This window comes from Thermothielavioides terrestris, chromosome 1 (genome assembly GCF_000226115.1).
Source record: "Thermothielavioides terrestris NRRL 8126 chromosome 1, complete sequence".
NCBI classification, from domain to species: domain Eukaryota; kingdom Fungi; phylum Ascomycota; class Sordariomycetes; order Sordariales; family Chaetomiaceae; genus Thermothielavioides; species Thermothielavioides terrestris.
In genome coordinates, this window is record NC_016457.1 from 3,973,220 (window position 1) to 3,993,576 (window position 20,357).

At 58.4% G+C, this 20,357-nt stretch overlaps 5 protein-coding genes across 5 annotated transcripts; 1 reads left to right on the forward strand and 4 right to left on the reverse strand.

Annotated features, from left to right (window-relative positions):
* Positions 1-3,096: 3,096 nt before the first annotated feature.
* Positions 3,097-4,223, reverse strand: THITE_162738 (uncharacterized protein; the record flags this gene model as incomplete). The annotated part of the gene is made up of 2 exons (XM_003649511.1): positions 3,939-4,223; positions 3,097-3,824 (listed from the first exon to the last, which is right to left on the reverse strand). Exons 1-2 carry the CDS (start codon positions 4,087-4,089, stop codon positions 3,097-3,099), a joined length of 879 nt encoding a protein of 292 aa, XP_003649559.1. The 5' UTR covers positions 4,090-4,223.
* Positions 4,224-4,894: 671 nt separating this feature from the next.
* THITE_2108166 (uncharacterized protein) lies at positions 4,895-11,036 on the reverse strand. The gene is made up of 3 exons (XM_003649512.1): positions 10,948-11,036; positions 7,496-10,727; positions 4,895-7,431 (listed from the first exon to the last, which is right to left on the reverse strand). Exons 2-3 carry the CDS (start codon positions 10,703-10,705, stop codon positions 4,900-4,902), a joined length of 5,742 nt encoding a protein of 1,913 aa, XP_003649560.1. The 5' UTR covers positions 10,706-10,727; positions 10,948-11,036; the 3' UTR covers positions 4,895-4,899.
* Positions 11,037-11,241: 205 nt separating this feature from the next.
* On the reverse strand, positions 11,242-11,921 carry THITE_112924 (uncharacterized protein; the record flags this gene model as incomplete). Its single annotated transcript, XM_003649513.1, has 3 exons — positions 11,242-11,316; positions 11,438-11,617; positions 11,703-11,921. 3 exons carry the CDS (start codon positions 11,919-11,921, stop codon positions 11,242-11,244), a joined length of 474 nt encoding a protein of 157 aa, XP_003649561.1.
* A 632-nt stretch (positions 11,922-12,553) lies between these two features.
* On the reverse strand, positions 12,554-13,700 carry THITE_2108168 (uncharacterized protein). The gene has a single exon (XM_003649514.1). It carries the CDS (start codon positions 13,525-13,527, stop codon positions 12,685-12,687), a length of 843 nt encoding a protein of 280 aa, XP_003649562.1. The 5' UTR covers positions 13,528-13,700; the 3' UTR covers positions 12,554-12,684.
* Positions 13,701-16,734: 3,034 nt separating this feature from the next.
* THITE_2108169 (uncharacterized protein) lies at positions 16,735-19,203 on the forward strand. Its single transcript, XM_003649515.1, has 2 exons — positions 16,735-16,759; positions 16,933-19,203. Exon 2 carries the CDS (start codon positions 17,234-17,236, stop codon positions 18,959-18,961), a length of 1,728 nt encoding a protein of 575 aa, XP_003649563.1. The 5' UTR covers positions 16,735-16,759; positions 16,933-17,233; the 3' UTR covers positions 18,962-19,203.
* Positions 19,204-20,357: the final 1,154 nt, after the last annotated feature.

The window sequence follows — 20,357 nt, forward strand, 5'->3', positions numbered from 1 at the left end:
GGTTGGAACTTGCCGTCAGGGTCGTTGGTGGCGAACAGCTCGGGATCGTCGTCGACGCCCCGCACGCTCCGCCAAGCTTTGAGCGACCAGGGGGGTGTCCCGGTCGGGCTGGGCATTTGGCAGCCTCATTGGTGGGCCGCGTTAGTTTTGGGTGGGGCAGGATCTGCCTTGTTGGAGACCTCCTTCCCTCCTTGCCGCAGGGTGCCTGCCAGAAGATGGTGTGAAGCGAACTTCGAACCACCAATATCTTCACCTGTTCCTGGCTAGCCCCGCACCTGGTGTCGCTTTTCAGCATGTTGGGGGACCATCGGCAGTGGTTCAAATTGTTTGCGGGCTGTCCTTCCACAGAGCTGAACTTCACAACATCATTTGCTCCTTCCTCGACGTCGCCCTCTCAGACGCGATGCTGCACCCCCCCGATGCAACCGACCTAGCAAGGCAGGCACCAGGACGCCAGCTGACGGGCTTGACGCGCTTTATACGCCATGCTCTCGCATCCAACAACCAACAGCTAACAGGTCCGGGCAGCCAGCAGGAACAATCCAGGCAGTCATGTGCTCTTCTTCCCTGGGCCAGTCGCCAGTCGTTCTCCGTGTTTTCCAAGCCTCATCAGCAGTCCCGTTCTATCCGGATTAGCGGGTTTTTCTAACCATGGCATCACCGCTTGACCCTGATCTGCACGGCCTTGTCCGGCCCGGAAACCCTGCCCGGTTCCCGTCCACGACACCCGTTGATCGACCCCATTAGAAGTACTACACGATTTCATTAGAAGTACTACACACCAGGACGGCCCCTGCGTCCACCACCATAATGTTGCAGTGTGGATCACTAAACTGAGGTCGGAGCTCAATGGACCAGCTTATCGATAAGAAAAATTACGTAACTTACAAGGTTGGAGCTCAACGTACCTTCTTATCGATAAGGGCGTGTCACGTGACTTGACCATTGCCTACGCGAAGGCAATGCAAGCCCAGGACCTACGCGCAGGCAATGTCTGACCGGGACTTGGGCTTCCATTGCCTGCCTGCCCGTATGCCCAGGTCCTGGGCATCCATTGCCTACGCGCCCGCATACCCAGGTTCCGGGCACCCATTGCCTTTACGCAGGTCCCGAGCTTGCATGATCCTGAGTGCGGCGATTCCTGTTGTGACATTCAGCTTAGCCGTGTTGTGGCGTGTGCTGCAAAATTTTGGTGGGCGCGCACGGACCGTCCCCGTGTGTAGTACTTCTAATGAAATCGTTTAGTACTTTTAATGGGGTCGCCCGTTGATGGCTCGTCCGGATGCTAGAATCGCTCACTGTGTGCTTTCCCCTTGGGCGAATGTTGGCTCTGGATCTCACCTGCGCAGCATACGCGGCTGACAGACTCGTCTCTGCGTGCAAGAGAAGCGCGGTTCTCGCTTGTCGGCTTCCCCCGACTAGGCCTCTCACTGGGCAGGGTGATGACAGCCGGCGTGTCCAGGGGCTGCCCGGCTACGCAATGGCATACGGAGGCCCGCCTTCAACCCCTGCACCCTGCTCCCGCACTTCATCCCCGCGAATCATCACCATGTCTCCGTATGCCCATCCTTCCGTCCCCTGGAATAGTCTAGAGGTCGGCGGGCGCCCCGTCCCGTTCGTGGTTTGTGATTACGGATGCCAATCATGGTCCGTCCCGCCCGGTGTCCGACTGGCTTCCCTTGATATTGGCAAGCTGAGTAGCTTGGTCAGCATTCCTGTCGGCCAATGCTTTCTCTGGTCGCCTCCGATATTCCCAAGCTCTCAGCTATATGGAGCAGAGCATCATGCGCCCCTCGATACTCATCGGAGGTCCAGTGACTCTCGAAGCCTGCACGTCAATCCTCCGGATCGGGGATGTGATACCTCTGGGCCTATCCGCTTCAAAAGCGCTCGTCTTCCGCATGCGTAGCTAACCAGAAACGTGCTACGATGTAACCATCTCCGCGATGAGGGCCATCTTTCTGGCGCTTACATAGTAGCCATTACGTTGCTGCTGCCGCGGGGGTGTTTCTCATTTGTGCACTTGCCCTGCAGCACGGACAGCAACTAACGACTCCTGTGATGAGAAGTCAACCCGGTCCGCCGTTCTCAGCGACACTCGACCAGTCCTCGGCGCAGGTGATTGCCTGCAGAAGATGCAGCTACTATCCGTCTGCAAGCACTATGGTGTGCAGCATGCACACGCCCGGCAAGCCCACATACTCGCTAGTCCCAAGCATGCGTGCCACCAGCTGGAGAGGAAAGGATGTGTGCTCCGACATGTCGATCCTTCAAATTCTGTTGCCATTTCTTCGAAAATCTGACTCAGGGCGGAAAAGGGGGTATCCTGCTCCGAAATACTGGCGCATATCCACTGTTCCCCCAAGCGCATGTCACCCACCCGATCGACTGGTTCCCCGTAGGACTCGAGAAGCAGTGAGGTATCTTCCTATGTCAAGCCGCAAGTTGTAAAGGAGCTCGACTGTCAGGCTCTCCATTCTCGTTACCCACCATGTTCCGGGCCCAAACCTTCAACAACAGCAAAAGGCCAGATCAGGGACCACTGGAGGAAAGGCGTTTGCACGGCAGTAAACGGAACAAAGCAAAAGCAGAGCGGAAACACGAAGACGGAGCGTCAAAAAGCTCAAGGACTTAGGGATCAGGAGCCAAACCCTAACGCCTTCCTCCCTACCGTGATCTCCTACTACTACCTGTATAACCTCAGAATCTGGACTCATGTCCTGGACAGAAGAATGTCCTGGACATAAGAAAGTAAATGAGAGAAGAAACAACTGGCGCGACGGCACGGTTACAAATCGGGAGTTCTCTTCTTCCCCCTTTCCCATCCCGTCCGTCTCTTACTCAGTCTAGCTGTTCACACCCTCGCTAAGCTCGCAAATAGCTGCGGGTGCTCTTTCTGGGAAGAAAACCAAATGGTGGACGGACACGAGAGAGGTAGGAACCTGAATCACTCACATCCGGACGACAAAGGAACAAAGAAAAAAAACAGAAGGGACATGGGAAGGCAAGAAGAGATCAGCCACCTGGGAGGATCTCGACTTGAGATCCCAATGAGATCCCAGTGAGGTTCCACAAGAGCCGCGGCCGGCCGGCCGCTCAAGCAGCAGCAGCGAACCTCTTGGCCCGCGCCTCCATTTTGGCCCTCTCCACCGGGTCATCCGCAATCCTACCACCACCTCCACCTCCGCCGCCGCCACCACCACCACCACTCCTCTGACCACCCCCGCGCCCGCCCTGCCTCCGACCACCGCGCTGCCCCTGACCCCGCCCACCCCGATTGACCCTCTTATTCCCGCGTCCCGACTCGTCGTCGGCGCGCCCGCGCTTCCGGCCCGGCGCGCGGTCCGGCAGCGCGCTGTCCAGCGCCGACACGCTGTCGTTGGCGATGCCGAAGCGCGCCGCCCGCGCCGCCTTCTTGGCCTCCTCGGACGCCTGCGCGTCGTTCCCGCCGAAGCGCGCGGCGCGCGCGGCGCGCTTCTCCGCTTCTGTTTTGGCGTCGGTCGGCGGGAGGTTCTGCGTGAAGACTGGCTTGGCGGCGGCGGTGCCGGTGGTGGCGGCGGTCGTGGTGGTGGGTTCTTGCGCTGTGGCGGCTGCGGCGGCGGCGGCGGCGGGCTCAGCGGTGCTGGCGGGTTCGGTGGTGGATTTGGCGTCGCCGGTTTTGGGCGCCGCGGGAGCGGCTTCGGCCTTGGTTGTTTCGGTGGTTGCGGTGCCGGTGGTGGTAGTGGCCGCGGCAGGCTTCTCGGCCGCGGCGTCCTTCTTGGTTGTCGGGAGGTCGTCGTCCTCGTAGTCAATCTCGTCCTCGGCGGCAGTCTGGGCTTTGGAGTCTAGCGACGCGTCGTGGTTAGTCAGCGGGTACTCATTTGGGCAGTTAGATTCTTAATCGTTGTCGGTCGCTCGATCGAGCGACGATGAAGACAATAAGAACTAGAGAGGCTTACCGGCCGGCGGCTTCGCGGCATCGGCCGCCTTCTGCTTGTCGTCCTCAGTGAGGCGAGCAATGAGGTCGGCCTTGTTGCCGGTGTGAGGAAGGCCCCGTTCGGTGAGCAACTTTTTCAGCTCGGGCACCTTCATGGAACTGTAATCTGCCATGGCGAAGGTGGTTGCGCCGGGTCGCGGCGCGGAGAACGAGGTGAAGGGTGCGACTAGTTGAGCGGTTGCTATCCAGCGCAATTCACTCTGCAGGAAGACACTGCAACTGGCGATCTTTGTTGTTGTTGTTGGGCTGTCGCGCGACCACGATGTTGGCACACTCGAGGTCAAGCAGGTCCTTCGCGATGATAATAAGAGTCAGTTTTGGGAGCGGTCGCGCAGGGGAACCGCGTTGTTCGTGGCATTGCAGAGTTGGCAGCTTGGCTCGCTTGGCCTGACAGGGATGCTTTGACCAACCACTACCTATCATTCTGCCTCCAGCCCCAGACCCACTTCAGCTGTTCCTGTTTGAGGGACAAGTATTCCGTAAATATTCCGTACAATGCAATAATAACGCTGCACAATACAATGGCTGAAAAGCAATCCCACCAAGCGCAATGCAGCAATAGCGATCTTCCAATGCAATGGAATGCCATTCAAAGAGACATTATCCCCGGTTATCAATGCCCTTGACAAAGCCAAACAAAACCCGCTCACGCAACCAGTGAAGCAAGTCTATCGCCAGACACGGGTATAGTGTACGGAATAGAAAGCAACAAATGGAAGAAGAGGACATGACAAGCAGAACGCAGCTGAATCCAGTTCCCAGATCCCCTCACAGCCTCATATCCATCCCTCGCGCCTGCCTGCTCAATGACTCCACATTCATCCAACCGTTAGTCGCTCAGCCTCCCCTCCAATCGATGCATCCCTTTCCTTTCGCTGTCCCTGTCCCTTTCCAAGCCACTCCCAACTCCTGAGCAATGTCCCTTAACCCATCATCAGCCCCGGCACCTCCGACGTGAGCAGCTTCATAATCCACCCCGCCTGCTGCACACTCTTGCACTGGAAACACCACTTGGTGACCTTCCCGCCCACCACGCCGTGCCGCGGCACGACCCCGACATTGCCCTCCTCGTCCCGCAGGTTCTCCCACACGCTGCACATGATCCCCTTCGTGCCCAGCATGCTGAAGCACTTGGACCCCAGCACGGCATCCAGCAGGATGAGCGGCCGGTCGCCGCTCCTCTTCGTCGCGTGCGTGACGATGACGCGCTTCTCCAGCCCGTGGTAGATCGGCAGCTCCTGCCGGACGCCCGGCGGCGGCCGGCTGATGTGCAGCACGCAGTTGCCCTTGTCAAGCCACCGGTTGTTCTGCACGTTGAGGTGGCACCGGATCTCGAGCGGCTGGTCCGGCGAGAAGGGCTTCGCGAGCCCATAGCTCCACCGGCTCTGGCTGTGGCTGCCTGACCCCGAGAGGGAGACCGATGCGCTGCGCGGCGGCGTCGAGGAGCCCGAGCCCGAGGCGGAGCTCGACGTGTAGAGGCTGCCGCCGCCGGGAGCTGCCGAGGCTGGTCGTTGTTTGTCGAGCGTGGATTCGTCAATGTTGTACGACGTGTTGTCGCCGCCGCCCATCAGGCGTCTGAGAAAGCTGGCCGCCGATATCGTGGTGGAAACGCTGCCCTGCGAGACGCTGGGGGCGCGGGTCGATGCGCGGTAGCTGTTCTTGCGGCCGAACCAGCTCCGTCGACGGCTGGAGCCATCACCGTCTGCGCTGCCTTCGCCGGGCGCCGCCTGCATCTGCCCGAACGACCGCACGCGTGCCTCCTCGCTGAGTTGAATGTACCTAGCATTGTTCAAGCGGCTGATGTGTACCGCCTCGTAGAGTTCCTTAGCCTCGTCCTGGGTTGCCGTACGGAAACGGAACATGTTGGCCTCAATCTTCAACCTCGCCTCCGGGGATGCTGGGCTGCGGACCTCGAGGTCAAGGGCTGTGCTACGGCGGATCATAACCACCGGCGTCAGAACCAGAACAACAAGGGGTACAACGCTCCCAGCATCCTTGTTACTATTGTCAACCTCGGATGTGCCCGACGACTGCAGCGGGTACGCTTGCCGATTGGAATACTGCTCGTCGAGATAGTGCACTTCCATGCAGCCGGGACGGACCACGACTGAAGCGGATTTGCCGTTGTTGATATCCCTCCACATACCCTTCCTGCTGGACCAGTACGAGACCGAAGCGACAAATTGTTGCATCGGCCTCTCCGGCTTTGCGTTGTTTTCATGGGCAACAGCCACTTGAGAAGCCGAGTTGGATGGAGTGATGCTGTTTTCCGAGACGACCGACTCAACCGGGGCCGCGTCGGTCTCCTTGATGCTGTATCCCGGGATGGTGTCCGGCACTTCATCCTCGTCCAAGTCATCGCTGGAAGACTGGGAAGACTCGGAATCGTCATCGCTCACAGAGCTCGAGCTCTCGGAGGACACGTCGGACGGATGATATTCGTGCTTCAGCGGCGAAGACATCCGACGTTTCAATCGAGCCTGGGGACCGATTTCTACCGGAGGAGAGAGCAAGCCGGGGCTCTTCGGGCCAAAGGTGCGGTGGATGGGCGGCGGAGGAGCGCCGTCCTCACGATACGGCGTTGTATTGGGCAGCGGCCGCACAATCTTCGGAGAAGTATTGAATGGAGTCTCCCACGAAGGTCGTCGTCGATCGTCCTCAGCGCTGTTTTGCGGGTAGTTCTCCCTAGTAGGCGTCCTGGCGGGGGACGTGTCGGCTGAGGAAGCCTGGGGGGCAGCGCCGTCGTCCTGCTGCGTGCGATGCCGGGATGATGTGTTGGGTCTCTCGCTGTCTGAGAACTCCAGAGCAGACATGCTGTGTCTGCGCTCACCCACCGGAACATCCGTCGAGCCAGATTTAGGTGATGATGCTTCTTGCACCACACCACTGGACCTAATTCGAGCCGCTGGTGGTAATGGATGGCTTCCCAAAACCCGCAACCAGTACTCGACCTGTTCCTCATCATTCGTAGAGAGCTTGAGCAGCTCGAACCATTCGTTCCCATTATGGGTGCCTCGTATCATGGCGACCAGGCTGTATTTGTCATCACCGAGTCGGGCGGAGATGTTCTGTCTGGGCACAGGTGGGAACAGGAGCCATGACCGCGCGTTGTTACTGATCTCTCGGATGAGGATGTCTCCCTTGTCACTAGGGACCGCTGGGTTATCCCTGAAGATCATCTCGACCTGGCACTCCAGCCTCTGACCACTTGAGTGGTCTAAGTCAAGGGAGAAAACGTCGAGGGCGGCGACCTGGCGTGTTCGGTTCATCATGACGCCGCCAAGCGGCAGAAGATTCCTCAGGTCTCGGCAACGGGTAGTGTCCGTGTTATTCGCATCTTCGTCCATCATCCGAGCTGTTTCTTCCCGATGCCGTCTACGAGCCTTTTCCTGGAGGGCCGCGAAGACTGAGAGCAAACGCTCAGCCTCGGGAGTTGCAGTGACTGCCGCAGCAGCCTTCACATCTGAGGTCAACACAAGTCCTCCTCGTCGTCCGGGACAGCGCAAGGGATGAACTCACCTTGAGGAACTTGACCATCCACTTGACCCTGATCAAGGGCCGCTTGAGGAGGAATGCAACATCCACCCGCTCGCCGTTCTCCCCAATAACATCACCATCCTCATTTAACGAAACCGCATTCAGGAGCGAGTCGTTGTCGTCGAACCTCCCATGTTTTGGCGCAAGGTTGATAACCAACCCCTGGAAACCGAGCCGCCAGACGTCCAGGTAGTTGTCATAGATTGGCGAGACATCCTCAAGCCAAAGGAAAAGGGCGTCAATATCCGCGAGCGGCACCCGCTGATGGAAGGCTTTTAGCTTCTCGAGGGCCATACCCATGTTCACGACGGATTTCGCCATTGCGTCCGCCTGTGGAACCTTGGCCTCGCCATTCGTCACATCCCTCAACAACACCGGAATCACGCCGTCAACCAGCGTCTTCAATTCCCTCCCATAGAAATGCTCATCGTCGGCGAATTCGTCGAGTAATTTGTCGAGATTGCTCTTGCTCGCTCTGCTGGGCCGACGGTGAATGCTCCGCGAGGACTTGATACTCTTCGACCTGCTCGGTGGGACCAACTGGCCGTTGTCTGGCAGGGAGAGAACAGATACCAGATCGGAGTGCTTGGTGAGGCGGCGCTTGAGGCTCGGCTTTCGACTCTCTTGTCTAGTGACCCCGGTCGACTTGGTGAAAGCCGTCGTCTGGGTGACGGTTGTTTGAGAGACATCAGAGCGCGTCTCTGAGCCGGTCGTGCTGAAGGGTTCTTCAGACACGATGGTCGACAGCTCATGAACGCCGTTGGTTGGCGGTCTTCTTCGCGGAGGAGATTGGCTTGACAGGTCGGAGGAGAGGGTGGAATCGTAAGTGGACGAGAAGTACGCGGAAGAGTAGTCGGATGAGGCAGGCCTCTTGCCTGGGTCGTTGGAGCGGTCTCTCTCGTCTGCGGACTCCCAATTGTCCTCTCCAGAGTAGCTCCCCTTGTCGTCGTCGGTTTCGCAGCTAGGGTACACGGTTGGTGGAAGCTTGTGCCCCCCAGACTCTCCACGGAAAGCTTCCTTCAGCAGCTCTCGAAATGGCTTCCTACCACCAGACTTGGCCGAGGAGGGGGCGACCCTAGTTGCCCGTCTCCTTTTCAGTGCCGTCGATTGAGTAACCGGAGACTTTGCCTTTCTAGGAGTCGTGTCGCTCTCTTCTCGTTGCGAGTCGGGCTCCTTTGCCGGCTCGGGTTTTTTGGGCGCCGAGGAGACGGGTGTCTCTTTTCGCTGGCCCGGAGACGGCGGCCTCGGTGATGGCTGCTTTTTGATATCCGATGCCAATTTCGGCGCTTCCGGAGTCAACTCCCTGGTGTTTACCTGGGCTTTCGGCGCCGGTTCCTCGGGCTTTGGTTCTTTGACGGCCGGTTCCTTTGGCGCCAGCTCCACGAACGGGTCCACCGTACCGTTGAGCCACGACTCAATGCTCTGCGGTTGATTTGCCACGACAGGCCTCGGAGGCTCAGCCATCTCTTGAATGATGTCCTTGGCGCCCGTCACAACTTTCTTAAACACCTTTGGCACCGCCTTAAAGCTTGGGTTCCGTTGAGCTTTTGGCTTCTTGGTGGTAGTTCGCCCATCGGCTCCCAATGGCAAATCGAGTTCACTAAAGGCCGAATATCCAAACGGAATATCCGCCAGTGACTTGTTCCCCAAAACAGTCGGGGCTATTATCTCAGAATTGTCGTCGGAGCCGTCTCTGGGAGGGATGTGGCGCGCTGTCTCAGACTCTGAATGCTGATCCCCTGCCGGTTCGACCGTACGCAAGATTGGACTTGGGCTACGGTTCCGCTGCCTCATCCGCCGCCGAGACGCTTTTCTCTTAGTAGGAGTCTCGATTTCGGTCTCGGCTTCTTCCATGACCTCAATCACGTCATCCGGAGAACGCTCCCGTCTCCTGCTTGGAGCTCCGGTGTTCCTCTCCGGGGATGTCAGCCTGGACGGCTGAGGATGGATGGAGAGGTCTTCAGTGGGCGTCTGCCCAGCAGAATGCTCTCGAACATCATCATCCAGTAACGGATCGTCGATCGGCCGGACTCGGATGCCATCATCTGGGAGTTTTGCCTCAACGGGCCGCACTCGGATTCCATCATCTGGTGGCTCTTTCTTTCGCAAGGGAGTCACCCGAATGCCGTCGTCGGTATCAGACTTTGATTTGCTTGGCTTCATGGGCTTGACTCGGATGCCGTCGACAGCCGGCGGCGGCGGCGGGGCCGGTGTGTCGGGCTCAGATGCCGGCATACTCGGAGCGTCTGCCTCGACAGTCACCGTTGCGCCTGAGTTTCTGTGGCGGGACCTTTTGACTCGGGGTGGTTGCGGGTCAGGAAGTTCCACTCTCTCAGCCCAGTCCTTGATCTTGCTTTGCACCGAGGGATTCTGCGCCGTTCGTTGCAGGAAGTCCTTTGGTAGCGGCATCGGGCTTCCCTCGGCTTTTGGTTTCGGCGGGGCGGCTCGCGGTGGGCTTCCCCCTTTCCTGCGCTTCATCCAATTGTCGTCACTAACGATCCTCTTCTTGGGCGCGTTTTTGACCAACGGCGGCGCCTTGGAAGCCACTCCGGAATCGCGGCCAGCCAGCTGCTCCCGCTCCGTCTCCTCCCCGTCCCCATCGCCCAGGTTCTCTTTTTCCTCCGAGCGCTCCGCCTTGACCTTCTTTTTCTTCGGCTTCTGTCGCATCTTGATGCGCACCCGGTCTTCCTCTGTCACACTCTCAGCGGGAACATGAACGGCAACCTCGGTTGGTTCACTCGCCGCATCCTCAGCGTGCGGCACGCCGCCGCCCTGCTGCTTCATTGCGGCCGCGTTCGCCTTCTGCCATGCCTTGACTCGCTCTGTCACGCCGCCGGGCTGCTGAAGCCTTCGCACAGCCGCTGCCCGCATTTCCTGGCGCAGCTCCTCCCGCACGTTCGCAGCATCGGCCGCCATGCTCTTCCGCCGGTGCCGCATAGCCTCTCGCTGAGCCGCCACCCGCGCCGGAGAGGGACGGCCAAGAAAGAAGTCCCCTAGCAAGGTCGGTTCGGGCTTCTTCCTGTGGGATGGGTTTTGGCCAGTCGCAGCGGGCGCGCTCTTCGGAGTTGCGCGCGCCTGGGCAGAGGCCCGTCTACTCGCCGGGGTTGTCGCATTGCCATGTTTGGCGGCCGAGGTCCGTCGTGGTGTCACTGGGTCGGCCAAGCGCGGTTCGTCTTCTTTCGCCGGTGACATGGTCCTAGCAGGCAAGGAGGAACTGTCTCTGTTAACAGCCTGCATCCCTCAACCTGGGAAATCCACACGGTAGATGTGACATGACGTGAGTTTTGAAGCTTTTTTTGGTTGACCACTGAAGCATCCGCTGGTCGAGACCCCAAGAGACCGCCAATCGGATGCCGGCCGCTGTGTGAAGATGGGGTTCGGCATTTTGGGAGACAGTCAACAAACAATAACCGGGGAAACGGGTCCAAACCTACCTAGGTCACCGAGGTGAGCCGCATACCGACGAACTCCAGTCCAAGCCGGATCTGTCCGAGAGCTGCGTTGCTCAGGAATGCGACCAACTACACTAGAGATGACACTCTGTCTTAAATGCCACAATTGAGGTTGATGTCGCGCAGAGGGAAACGGGTGACAAGACTTGCGGCACTCTTCCCAGGAAAGCTTGGCAATTCGGATGGCTGCAGGAAGCTTCGCACGGAAGCATTCGCCGGGCTGCGGGACAGCTCTCAGAGGACCCCAAGCAAGGCGGCAAAGAAAAGGTGCCTTGTTTAGCTTTCTGGGCGACCTGAGGCCCGACTCTGCACCGGCTTGTCCTCGTCGAAGACGGTCAAGAGCGAAAAAAACTGTCATGCGTTGCTGAAGCTCTCTCTCTCTCTCTCCCTCAAGCACAGCGCCGCAATCCGGCCAGGTGCGCCAATGACGATAACAAAACAACTGGTTGCAGCGCCAAGGTAAACAACCTACCAAGGGAGGATTCGCCACCCTGCCACACCCTTGCAGCACATCGCTTCCTTGGCCCAAAGCCTCCAACAGGCCGACCAGACCAATCAGCATCGCGCTGCGGCAAGGCCAGGCCAGGCTTCCGCACCAGCTTGCCGTGGTGGGGAAGGTGCGGCCACCGCCAAGTGGTGTCCGACCCGTCAGCTGCGCAGGTCAGCAGCAGCGACAATTGGAAGCGGGAAGGCCCTCGAGTGCGCATTGGCGCAGCCACTTGTCTCATTCGACACACCTCGGGTTGTGGCTGGGCCGTCGCAACTGCTTCCGCCTTGGAAGTCGCGCCAACGATGTCCGAAAACCTGGCTGCTGCAGAGAAGGTTGTGTTCATGATATGATTATGGCAAACGAGATCTTGCTGCAGGCTTTCGGCGCGTTTCGACGAATGCTCATTCCGCTCACTCAGCTTCCCCGTAAGGCTGGGCCGGATTTTCGAGGCGGGCCTTGACATCATCATGGATTCCCGCGGTGGAGCAGCACCGAAAGTGCCATTCAGTGACCCCACCGTTTGACCGGGGAGGATAAAGTGTAAATGGCGGGCCACCAGCACGCCGCGATGTCACCGACAGGAACATTGGCTATGAAAAGAGTCGGTGTAGGATCGTGTCCCGAGGATGATGGTACGGCAGTGTGTCTACAGAGGGGAGTGAAGCTCTCAGAGGATAACTGGACTAACTTGTCAGCATGCAGCTGGGCTCAGATTGCTCAAGTTGTTCAACCAAGCGGCTTACTCGGAGACAACCGTGTCTTGAGGCTGCATATGCAACCACTTTCGGGCCGTCAAATCAAATCCCGTTCGGCAGTGGAGATGAAGAGGCTCCGCCTGCCGCCTGCAACGGAGCCAGGATCAGGATATCGAGAGGTTCGACGTCAAGTCCACCTCGAGAATAACAACAACCGTATTCTTGATTTGGGCGTCGTATTGAAGCGATCGTTGGCCGGATCAAGCCCCTAAATAACTCGGACACCCATGCAAGGGAGGCATGAGTCTTAATGACTCAGCGAGCTCGCAAGTTCAGCTGTAAGGTCCATGTCCATTAATGCAAGATACTTTACTGCAATACACTACAAGTGTCCTCCGAACCATTAAAGATGCAAGTTCAAATCAAGCAGCCTCTTCGGAAGAAGGAACGCAAGACCGCACCATCCACCCACCCAACGCCATGTTATGCGAAGCACAATGCAGATTTGACCCACCCAAACCACGTATGCCCAATCTAGAGCGCGCCCCTGTCATCCTCCATGGCAGGCAGCACGAACCGAACCTTCTTCTTTGGCTTTGCAGCCGGGATGTCTACCGTCCTCATCGCCTCCGTTCCATCCTCCATAAAGCTGCTGCTTCCCATCTCGCTGCTCAACTCTTCCTCCTCCGGTTGCTCCTCGATGGCCCAGACGTCGGGGCTCGGCTCTCGCCAGGCATGCGGTGAAAGACGCGACGGCGTATTCCTGGCTCGCCTTGCCCGAGTACTACTACCGGCCCCGGTAGACGCAGCGATAGGCTTCGGGCCCGACCGGCTCACGGCGCGGCCGCGCGGGGAGTGCGGCGGTGCCGGGGGCGCCAGACTGTCTGGGCTGCCGGCCTCGTGCTTGGTGTGGCCCCTGAACTTGTCCTTGAGACGACGGGACAGGCTCAACGTATCTGCGTGCCTGGGCGGCGAGGAAGAGTCCATATAATCGTATTCTTCGTGGTCGTCCGGGGTTGCAGATAGGTCGTACTCCAGGTCAGGAGTTGCAGGCGACCTCGGCGGCGTGGGCGGTCGCGGAGGCGGCCGACTGAGGCCGGCGAGGCTCGATGGGCTGACGCTCCTCACAATTGGAGGTGGGTGTTTGGCGTCCTCGATTCCAGCGTCAAAGTCCATATCGAAATCCATCCCTTCCCCGTCCGCGAAAGGGGGACTGGTAGGCGTCGGGAAGTAGATGAGGGGATTTTCGTCCGTCTTGGCCGAGTCCAGGTCTTCGATCTCGGCGTCGTTGTGCTCGATGCTGGGCTGCAGGAGGGCCTGCCTAGGCAGCCACGCATCCCAAACCGGATGCTGCATCGAAGACTTCGAGGAAGGCATCTCTTCGGTGTCCACTCTGGAAGAATACAGAAGAAGTCAAGAGAAAAAGAACCAGAAATACCGGAGCGTCTCCAAGGAGACGGCGGCTATAACGAAGGCCCGGAAGTAGGACCGTGTGTGTGCACCGAGTGGACATCGACCATCGCCGGCCAGGCCGGCTCAGAAGTGTCCTGTCAGAAGCGAGTGTCGGAGAGAACGACGAGTTCCGTGTCCCCGGATGCTGTGCGACTCTATGAGATGCGCAAAAGGAAAAGGGGTGAAGTACAAAGGCAAGTGGCCAGTTGAGAACGGGCACGCCGGGCAGATATGTATGAAACTGAGCTCAAGCGCTAGGCACACCCGGCCTGATGCCGCGCCAGCCTCGCAACAGCGGTATGGCAAATTACTCGTGCGGTCACCACTTCGGGCAAGTCATCGGTCAACGAAGGTGACGACTCTCGTTTTCCGCGGGGCAGTACATGGAAGGTGTCCTCCCACACCAACTTATTCGTGTGTGTGTGTGTGTGGGCGGCCGGTCGTAATTGCTACGCCCCCGCGCCCTTGTGTGAGAGGATTTCCAAGGCCATTAGCGGACTTGTGGGAAGGAAAAACGCATCACGGGGAGGCGAAGGGGGGGGATCATGTCTGAAAATATCTGAAAAGGGGGGGGACTTATCAAGAATAAGCCCGGGAAGGACGGAACTTGGTGGCGGACCTCGATGGAATTTCAACTCGTGAATGCCTGCACTGACTCGACGCGTGACAACGCCCAGCAGGCTGAGCTGAGACCAGACTGGGAATGGGAACCACTATCTCTGCCATCTGACTATCCACTGCCCCATTGGGAATGACGAGCACTTGCCGAAGGAGCCGCTCCATCTTTCTGAGCTGAGGACGCTCACCGGAGCTGCGCAAGCTGGGACAGATAGTTCGTCGCCGGCCGATTTTTCACGGAGAATGTCCACTCATGCTGGCTGAAGGGAGTTGAGAGCCCGCGACGTACCTGCATGGTGGCCCCGCTCAGTCGTATTGCCGGGCAGGCAGATGACCAGGCTGCCTAATCCACCCTCCACATCGAATGATTCACATCGCGATGCGAGGGCAGCGACGAGTGACGGAGCCTCCAGGACTCCAGATTCGATCTCGGCACCCACGACGCACAAGCGGCATCTCGCAGCGCTTCGCTGCAAGGTAACCAGCCACGCGAATCACCAAATCACCGTCCTCAGCATGACTGCCACGGCCCGAGCTTCATCCGGATGGTCAAGAAGCCCGTCCGGAGAGAGGCTATTCCTCCCGAAACCCTGCAACGGAAGCATGACAAAGATTGGGGCGACGAACCGGCCTCCGAATCTTTACCGTTACTGACAGTACTCCGCACTCGGTACAGGTACAATGCCTCCTAGGAGACACGTGTTGATTGGGTCGCGTGTGCTTGAGCCTCGAGCGAAAATGTGTGTTTTGGCGAGCTGCTTGCCTGCCGATGCCCGGACGGGGAGCTGCGATCAGGGGGTCTCTCGCCATTGGCAAGACGTCATTCGATATGCCATGTTGGTGGTCTGTCCGCGGCCCGAGCCAACTGGCCCCGGCCATTCCATTGCAATCCCCATCAAACAGCTAGTGAGAAGACAAAAAAAACTGCTCCCAACTGTGAAGGCGCCGGAAACTCAGGAAGTGTTCAACAACCGTTCGCAGCCGGTTTTGGTAACGGCTTTCGCCGTTAACGTTGTGCCTCGCGAGTTGGTACCCAAGGACAGGGTCGGGCACGAAGGCCCAACGGCGGCGGCCCAAGCGAAGGAGAGACGCGAAGGAACGCCAGCTGGTCAGTGGTCTGCGTTTGAGCCATGCCCTCGCCCCAATCCCGATCCAGCATGCTTCGTGGTGTGTTCCCTTGCTCTCCCTTGCTCTCCCGCCCTCCAGCCCTGCACGATCCAGTGTCGCCGCCAGCGCTCACAGCCAGTGACTCCACTGGGATACCCACCGGTTGAGGCCTCATGTGGAGCTTCAACCACACACAAGCTCCCAAGTCATCGTACGTGTGCAAGCGACCTGCTCACTCGAGTCTCGCCGCAGCGCACAAGTGCAGTACCTGATGCTGCCAGCGTTTTCCGCTCTGTCGCCGATTGCCAGTGGGACCAACAGCGGTCAGACGGACACCGTCTGCGTTGCGCAGAGCCCCGCTGTTCGGCCGCCTCAAACTGATTCCCCTGCTGCCCCGTCTGCCTGCTGGGGAGATTTTGGAGAGTTGGAGCCCTTGGTCAGCAGATCTTGGATGTGGGTGACTTTGGATCTGAGCAGGGTTGCAGGGTTGTTGCTGGAGAGATCCGCATTCCAGAGTTCCGCTGATGGCTAAAGAGGTCCCGCCAAGACTAATTTCGGCCAATTGTCGGCAATGTTTTTACAGCGTCAGTACCCCGCCAAGACCGCCAAGGGGTTTGCACTATCGCCACGGGTTAGCCACGGGTTAGTTCGCCGGGGGTGCGGGGGGCGGCGCCAGCCCCCCGCTGGTTAGGGTTAGGGTTAGGGTTATGGTTAGGGTAAGGGTTATGGTTAGGGTGAGGGTTAACTTCGTTTTCTTTTTTTTCGATTTGGTTGAGGTTTCGTAAAGTTGTTGCAACAAGTCTTTGCGATTGTTCGTTGTTGATGTTGCTCGAAGTCGTCGAGGCCCCGTCGCGGCCCCGCTCACCCCGTGGCGATTGTAAATACTTGTAAGCGGCAGTCTCCGAAATTAGTCTTGGCGGGACCTCTTTAGCCATAACCAGAGTTCCCTCTCGGCGCCGATGCCCCCACGACCGGTTGCCTTCCCTCGCTTCCCTCCCTCGTTAGGTTAACTACCTGTACTGTGAAAGGTAATCTGTTGGTATGCTCGGAATGGCTGGGAAGGTATGACCGCGTCTGCACTACGGAATATTTAGTTCCAATGGTGAGAGCCCAGTCAGATAGGCAGAACAGTGCCAGCCTGTAGTGGCTGTTAGATGCAAATCGCCCACTGCCCAAAGCTCGCGCAATCTCCAGCGAAACAGAAAGAGGTTGTGTCGGCTCATCACCCGGTCCGTTCCCGTTGCTTGCTGCATCCGTCAACTTATCGATAGGTAGCTAGTTAACTGGGAATTGGAATTGGAAGGAGCCGCCTGCCCGTCCTCTCAGAATCCCCCCGGGGGGTGCCCCTCCTTCCGTCTTCCCGTCTCGGCTTGCTGTCAATTCCCCAGAAAGAAGTCTCGCTCCCGGCGAGCCAGGCAGCGGCCCCCTGCTGGTTGGTCGTCCCATGCCGTCCCTCCTCCACTCCCGCTCGTCGCATTTGCTTGCACCCCCCGCAGTGGAATAAAACTCGTCACCGGTCCCGTCCCTGCACCTTTTTTGCTGGAGCCTGACGCTCATCCCAAGATTCCACCCCAACTAACGTTATCTGCCCACCGACCGAACCAGTTTTGGCGCCGTCCCAACTCCGCAGTCGTCTGATGTAGATCGACACCCTTTCGCTCGACTGGTTATTTATTATTTGCACAGGCTGGTGCCTTCTTCACGCCCACCATTGTCCGCTACGAGACCGCTAAACCGCTGAACCGCTGTGCCTTCGTTATCGAACGGCTGTTGGATACCTAGTTGGGCCTCCCTGGCACTGGCGGCCACCAAACCGGGGCATCGTTGCCTCTTGTGCAGCGACCTTTCCGCTCGGGTCTGAGCTATACCACACGCCCTTATCCTGCGAGCTGGGCCTCGCGCCGCCATGTCGAGGCAAGAAAGGCCAATAGTTGCGTCTGTCGAGGACGCCGACGAGTCTGGGAACATCATCGCGGGAACGCACCGCTACGCATCGTCGGTTGCCCCGAGCAGTCCAGCCAAAGAACAACCCAACACTGGGCGAGCGAGGAAGGAGAAGACGAGGAAAGGTTCTTCCTCGCCGGTAACCACGAGCGTCGTCACCGACTCCGACTCGACGGTGCATCCGCGGAGAGACACACTCAAAAAGCCGAGCAAGGACCGCGACAAGTCAGTTTCGAGCAGCAAAAAGGCGCTCATGACTGCCTCACGACCGCCGGTCAAGCATGCGAAGACAACACCGAGCATGTCAGGACGGGACCATGATTCGGTCTACTACGGGGTTGACCCAACCGTCGTCACCTCGGCAACCTCCCGTCCCCGGGCTCAGACCTCACGACCTTCGAGCCTCTACGGCCCTACGAGACCACCGCCTTCCAATGCGCGATTCTATGCAAGTCAACCGCCCGGCTCTTCCTTGCCTACCTCATACCCTCCCCCTGTGTGGATGGGGCCGGGGCCGCCGGGGCCAGGACCTGGCCCACTGCCACCGTTCGGCCCGCCGTCGCCCGCGCCTTTAATTATGCAGCAGCCGCTGCCGCCGTCCGACTACTATGCCCGCCCTCTTGAGTCTCGATTTTCCGTTCGGCCGCAGTCCGCAATGGGATTCCGGCCGCCTCCACACGCGATTGAGTTCGACGACTATGAAGAATCTGTGAATAGAGCGCTAGCCCGGCGGCCATCCACGACTCGGAAAGCCTCCAAATTTGAGGACGACAGGAAGGCGATGCCTCCCCCTCCCCGCAGGCCTTCCTCTGCCCGCCCGACCGCACTCGCCTTCCGCCCTCCGCCATCCACGCCGGTCAGGCGAAAGGTCGATCTCGAGGATCAAGATGCTGATCTGGACGACCCCCTCTTCCGTGACCTCTCGCCACTCGCACCCGGGAGTTACGAGTATTCCTCGCCGTTCCCTTTCCAGCCGCGTCCAAGCTTTGGCGACCTCGGATATGATGGGCCGGACTACCACACCGAGGTAGCTACCAAAGGGCGCCGGCGCCATTCGTACTACGGCGGTCAGTCGGCATCTTCCGGTAGCGCTTACGAGGACAAAATGCGACAGGCCGCCCGCTACCAGGATGATGTCGTAGGCGGGCCAAAGATGCCGTTGACGGCGGAGACCCTCCGAAAGGCAGGCAGGAGTGGTGCGAGCAGTAGATCCACCAGGAGCTCGGGAAGCCACGATGAGAGCGACTACCGGCAATCGGCAACCACTCGGACCACGAGGTCGACCGCGCCCAATGACGAGGACTTCACCGTCCGCGTGAAGGGGAGCGCGGTGCTCAAGATTGGCAACGCAGAGATGCAGTGCGAGGATGGGGCCGAGATCAACTTCAGCTCTCGGAGCGGCAACGCCGAGATCCGTACGGCCAGCGACAGGTCATCTTACATGGATCACGACGATCGCCGGACCAGGGTGGACTTCCCCACGTCACGAGCCCGCGCCACTTCGCGCGCAAAGTCGCGCGCGAGGTCGCGCGCCAGGTCGTTCTCGCGCCCCTCGTTTGCCCAGTACGATGTGGCGCCCGAGTACGACGCATACGACTCTTACGCGCCACCACTACCGCCACCGTATCCCGAATACCCCTCGTCGTACTCGTCGCGGCTCGATGGTGGGTATTATCCCCCGCCACTGTAACGGAGACGCGCATCCAACGACCTGGAAGTGGGCGGGACGACAGCTGGTCCTGTATGCTGGCGGCGAATACTTAACGAAGTTGATGAAAACTCTTATGATGATGGATAGGGCCATGGATTTTCTAATCTGAGCGATGATGTTAATGACGTCTTTTGGAAATTTTTCGTGGACATAACGGCCGACATTCATGACTCTTCCTTTCTTTTTTTTTTTTTTCTTTTCTTTTTTTTTTTCTTTTTCCTCTTTTTGTGGTATCTATCCGGTCCTACTTGATGAGCGTGCATTGGCTTTTGTTTCTTTTCTTCGTTTCTCTTGCTTAATGTGCGTGGACGTTGTCACGTTTTAGCCCCGTTCTGCCACTGGTGGCACGGGTCAGCGCGGACATATGAGGCACTGGCAGTTTCTGTTTCTTTATACCACTTTTTGGTCTGTTCGTTTACTGCACCTTGTTCCTCTTCGGTGGGATGGCTCTTGTTGTACCCTATGGTGCCAAAACATGGCGGCCCGCGCTTCTTTTCTGCATCCATTGTCTTGAGTTGTTGTCAACGAGACAAAAGCGGATCTGATACCCTGGGCACTGGCATGGGAAAAAAGCAGCTCTCCCCCCCTCTAATAACTACCAAACAGCCTGTTTTCGTCGACTGCTTGAGTTTCCTGTTCAAGGCTTCTGGGGTACTGGGAATTTGTATAGGAGGCTTTCTATCACTTGAGGGAAAGGAAGGGGGCTTTTGTTGCCTCAGTTTCTAGCCTGTTTGTCGTGCTCGCCTACCACAAGAGATTGACATCACATCCCTTGACGAACCATGTGTCCTTTACACAGACACCTGGCTGCGCCGGGCATTGTCCTCGCTTCTCATCACACCCTACTGTGGGGATACCATGGCTGTGACAACTCTGCTCTAACAGCAAGTGATCTCAGAAATCTGATCTTGGCAGTTTGATGCTCGTATTGCCGTCTTCGCCTCACGTTTGTGGAAGGCGAGTCATCAACGGATTTGAATACGGAGGAGTTTACCGTCGATCTACAGATATACTATCTCATCCCTCAAGCACACCCTGGTCCCCTCCCTCCCGGAGTGAGAGGCCATGAAATGTCGAAGCGCGAGAGGCCGAATGATGACTTCCAACTCGGTCTTGTGGATAGGTTACTTGCACTAACTAGTCTTGGAAATGCAGAAGAGTCGAACAGCGAGAACAACAGACGACCAGTCCTGGACCGCTCTCGCTTAGGCCGGGCCGCGTCATTCGCTGGGCTCCGGCGACGCCGTGATACAGACCTGAGACGGCTATATCGGAGCTTGGCCTGGAAGAGGTTGTACAGGCATTCCAGCGTTGTGGTTGGCTATGCTGCGTGGAACAGAGGACGAGCTTATGATATGTGGCGTTCTAAGAGGTC